Source organism: Hydra vulgaris, chromosome 05, assembly GCF_038396675.1.
Source record: "Hydra vulgaris chromosome 05, alternate assembly HydraT2T_AEP".
Classification (NCBI taxonomy): domain Eukaryota; kingdom Metazoa; phylum Cnidaria; class Hydrozoa; order Anthoathecata; family Hydridae; genus Hydra; species Hydra vulgaris.
Genome location: NC_088924.1, coordinates 947,307 through 952,035, shown reverse-complemented (window position 1 = coordinate 952,035; position 4,729 = coordinate 947,307). Strand labels below are relative to the sequence as shown.

Genomic DNA, 4,729 nt, shown 5'->3' with positions numbered 1-4,729 from the left:
TTATAAACTTATCTGGAATGAAGGTAGTGATTTTTATTGTGTAGAAAGAGACATTAAAGAATCACTTGAACAATGAAATAATGTTAAAAAACATGATAAATTAAGAATTATAGATAAATATGTACTTCAATAAGAGTGTGATTTCAAAGATAAAAAACTAATAAAAAGTATTTTATCAATTTAAGATTATAAGAAACAAATGATATCATTTATAAAAACTTTAACATTAAAAATAATTGTGGAACGTTTAATATTGATTATTTAAATAGTTTGCTAAATCGTAAAACATAACGTAAAACGTAACGTAAAACGTAACGTAAAACGTAACGTAAAACGTAACGTAAAACGTAACGTAAAACGTAACGTAAAACGTAACGTAAAACGTAACGTAAAACGTAACGTAAAACGTAACGTAAAACGTAACGTAAAACGTAACGTAAAACGAAACGTAAAACGTAACGTAAAACGTAACGTAAAACGAAACGTAAAACGTAACGTAAAACGTAACGTAAAACGTAACGTAAAACGTAACGTAAAACGTAACGTAAAACGTAACGTAAAACGTAACGTAAAACGTAACGTAAAACGTAACGTAAAACGTAACGTAAAACGTAACGTAAAACGTAACGTAAAACGTAACGTAAAACGTAACGTAAAACGTAACGTAAAACGTAACGTAAAACGTAACGTAAAACGTAACGTAAAACGTAACGTAAAACGTAACGTAAAACGTAACGTAAAACGTAACGTAAAACGTAACGTAAAACGTAACGTAAAACGTAACGTAAAACGTAACGTAAAACGTAACGTAAAACGTAACGTAAAACGTAACGTAAAACGTAACGTAAAACGTAACGTAAAACGTAACGTAAAACGTAACGTAAAACGTAACGTAAAACGTAACGTAAAACGTAACGTAAAACGTAACGTAAAACGTAACGTAAAACGTAACGTAAAACGTAACGTAAAACGTAACGTAAAACGTAACGTAAAACGTAACGTAAAACGTAACGTAAAACGTAACGTAAAACGTAACGTAAAACGTAACGTAAAACGTAACGTAAAACGTAGCGTAAAACGTAACGTAAAACGTAACGTAAAACGTAACGTAAAACGTAACGTAAAACGTAACGTAAAACGTAACGTAAAACGTAACGTAAAACGTAACGTAAAACGTAACATAAAACGTAACGTAAAACGTAAAGTAAAACGTAACGTAAAACGTAAAGTAAAACGTAAAGTAAAACGTAACGTAAAACGTAAAACGTAAATCATAAAACGCGACATAAACTTTTATGTTGTGTTTTTAATATTTTTTATATAAAAACAAAATGTCATTTTTTAAAAATTACAGACACTGAAAAGAGAGATCAAATTGTAAAAGAATTATCAGAGAGTAAAAAAAGAATACAGCAGAATCATCTTAGTGAAAAGATTGGAGATTCTAATTTGCAGACGGACTTGTCAAAATTGTACAAGCCATTATTTGATAGTCAAATTAAGGAGGATATATCTAAATTGCAAGATCAAGCTAATCAATTTGCTTTTACGTTTTCAAATGCATATCCTGAAATATTTACTTATGGATCTAAAGAAATAATGCCTTCTTATGAATTTTTAAAGTTGGGAAAAATTGCAACAGACTATCTTAATATCTATATTTATAGTAAAAAGCCTACAGACACTACATTTGGAATACCTTCTAAAGAGGGTAAATTTTTTATAGGAAAAGTTGTAATATTAATTAATAATGACGATATAGATATAAATGGAATAAAATACATAGGTACTCCTGGTCTTTGGGAATTACTAACAAAGTCTAATCCTAATAAAAGTCTGATATAAAATAGATGATCTTCACAATTATCGAGATATAATAATACAAACAGATGCAATTACTTCTGAAAACCCATACAAACCAAAGTCTTCTCGAAGTGTAAAATACCGAGAAATAATATCACTTATTTGCAAAGACATACACGAAAATAGGAAGCGTAAATCAAGAGGAAAAGGAATTGGAGGTAGAGTACAAACTATAATTCTTCCTATTGATCCTGATGCATTAGTTGATCGGCTTTATTTGCGTATAGCTGCATGAAAAGCAGGTAACACTGGAGCAAGAAATGAAGGTGTTGCAATTTGTGATGAATTATTAAGATGAGGTGAAATGGATAGTTCACAGTATAAAGTAATACAAAATTTTTTATAATTATATAAAAAAAATATATAGTACATAAAAAAATGCTAATTGTTAATAATAGGAGATATATAAAGAAACATGTTGTTGGAGGAAGTGGTATATTCGAAACTATAAGAAATTTATTTAAACGAATAAAAGCGTCAAATGTAACAAGAGTGTCATCAGCTATGTTAAAGAAGATGGCTGCTACTGATTTAGGAAAAAATGCAATAACTGCTGCTAAATCAGCAGGAAAAGAATTTTCAAAATTAGCGATAGAAGCTGCTAAAAATGCTACAGTTGAAAAAGGAAAACAATTAATTGATAAAGCGTCATCAAAAATAGCGTCACAACCTGTTAATAATAAAATTGATGAATTAATTTCAAGTTTTAGAGAATCTGAAAGACCTACTTCGCATGGAAAAAATAATGAAGAAGAGGTAATAACAAATATAAATAAATTGATGATGGGGTCTGCAATAAGATCAGTATAAAAAGCTCCATGCAAAGGTCGCCCATGGAAAGTATCAAATAAAAATGCTGTAAGAATAGAAGATCTAGTTAAAATGGGACGCGGCCTTCAACTTGCGTAAATTTAGCTTTCGTATATTTTTTTATATCGTTTTTAAGAATTGTCAATCAAAAAACTTTTTTTTAATATTGTATATAAAAAAATAAAATGACAACTTCTGAAGTATTTAATTTTACAGAACCGATAGAGAAAGATAATGGAATTGAAAGATATGAAGAACATATATATGAACCTACTAATGGCACAAATCTAAATAGTCCTAGAGAAATAAAAATCAACATTAATGAACAAGATATGTTAACACTTCCATCTAAAGCGTATCTCTTATTTGAAGGGCAACTTGTTAAAGCTGATGGAACAGCTTATGCTAATGCAGTTCTTACAAATAATGGCATTATGCATTTATTTAATCGAATAACATACCAATTATCAAACAAAGAGATAGAAGCTGTTTATAACATAGGTCAAGCAACTACAATGTTAGGAATGCTTAATTATGCAAATGACTTTCAATTAGCACAAGGATTAAATCAATTGTGGTATAAAGATAGTACATCAACATCAGTACTTGCTGATGTTATGTGATAACACAGGGTTTGCAACAAGACAAGCATACATAATTCAGAAACCAACTACAAAAGGGACATTTTCATTTTGCATACCTTTAAGACACATTTTTGGATTCTGTGATGATTACGACAAAGTTATTTATGGTCTTAAACATACCATAACTCTTGGAAGACAAAGTGATGATAATGCAATTTTTAGGCTTGCTGGTGCAGCTGCAGGAAAAGTTATTCTTAATAAAATACAACTTCTTATGCCAAATTTGATACCATCAGGTGAAGGAAAAAAAAGAATTATTGATGAAATTAAAAATAAAGTGACCATTCCAGTAAGTTTTAGAAAGCGTCAGTGTAATATTACAACTGTTCAACAAGCTACTTCATTTAATTAGGAATTGCCCTCACAGACATCTCCTGAAAATCCGAGATACGTTATTGTCGGATTTCAAACAAATAGAGCTAACGTTGACCAAACTGTCAATGCTTCAATATTTGATCATTGTGAATTGAAAAATATGTTTATTATGCTTAATAATAATCTCAGATATCCTGCTGAAGATTGTAATTTGTCATTTCCAAATCAGCAAATATCAAGAATTTATAGAGAAGCATCTATGTTTAAAGAAAGATTTTATGAAATAAATAAATTGATCGCAAACAGCAATAAAAGTCTTTCTGACTATAGAGATTTATACCCAATCTTTGTTTTTGATATTAGTAAAAAATCAGAAACATTAAAATTATCAACTACACAAGTACAAATTAGAGCAACATTTAATACAGTTGTACCAGCAAATACTCAAGCACGTGCTCTTGTATTATCTGATAATATATTAGAACTTAAAACAGATAGTAATAGAATTAATTTTGAAAATTAAATTTTTTTGAAAATTACTAAAATTTTTTTTCTTTATATAATAAAAATGTATTATACAAAGAAAAGTTTAAATGGTTTATTAGAAGAAAATAACATTTCAAAAACATCTGACAATATCGCTAAATTGATAATGATTGCAATGGAAAATGGGTTAGTTGATAAAGAATCTATTATGGCTAAAGTGAAAAAAGTAACTGAGAAAAGATCAGTTGGAAGACCTAGAATACATCCAGTAAAAGATGTTGATGAGAAAAGATCAGTTGGAAGACCTAGAATACATCCAGTAAAAAAAGAAAAAAAAGAAATAGATCCAAAATATGAAAGATTAAAAACAATTAAGAAAAAACCAGTCACTATTAAATTAAGAAACATGGAAACAGGAGAAGAAACAGTATATATAGAAATATTGATGCATTAAAATTTATTATGAAACTTTACATATGAAATATTGAAAAGAAAAAATATTTTGAAAAATGATATAAAGAAAATGAAAATTAAAAAAATATATCTTGCTATATAAAAATGGAAAATAAAATAACGGTGAAAAAATTAAAAGAAATCGCTAAAGAGCGAAA

The 4,729-nt window shown here is 28.4% G+C and overlaps 1 protein-coding gene across 1 annotated transcript; it reads left to right on the top strand.

Annotated features, from left to right (window-relative positions):
- The first annotated feature begins 2,858 nt into the window (after positions 1–2,858).
- Positions 2,859–4,155, top strand: LOC136080082 (uncharacterized). The gene is made up of 3 exons (XM_065796690.1): positions 2,859–3,292; positions 3,381–3,606; positions 3,670–4,155. Exons 1-3 carry the CDS (start codon positions 2,859–2,861, stop codon positions 4,153–4,155), a joined length of 1,146 nt encoding a protein of 381 aa, XP_065652762.1.
- The last annotated feature ends 574 nt before the right edge of the window (positions 4,156–4,729 follow it).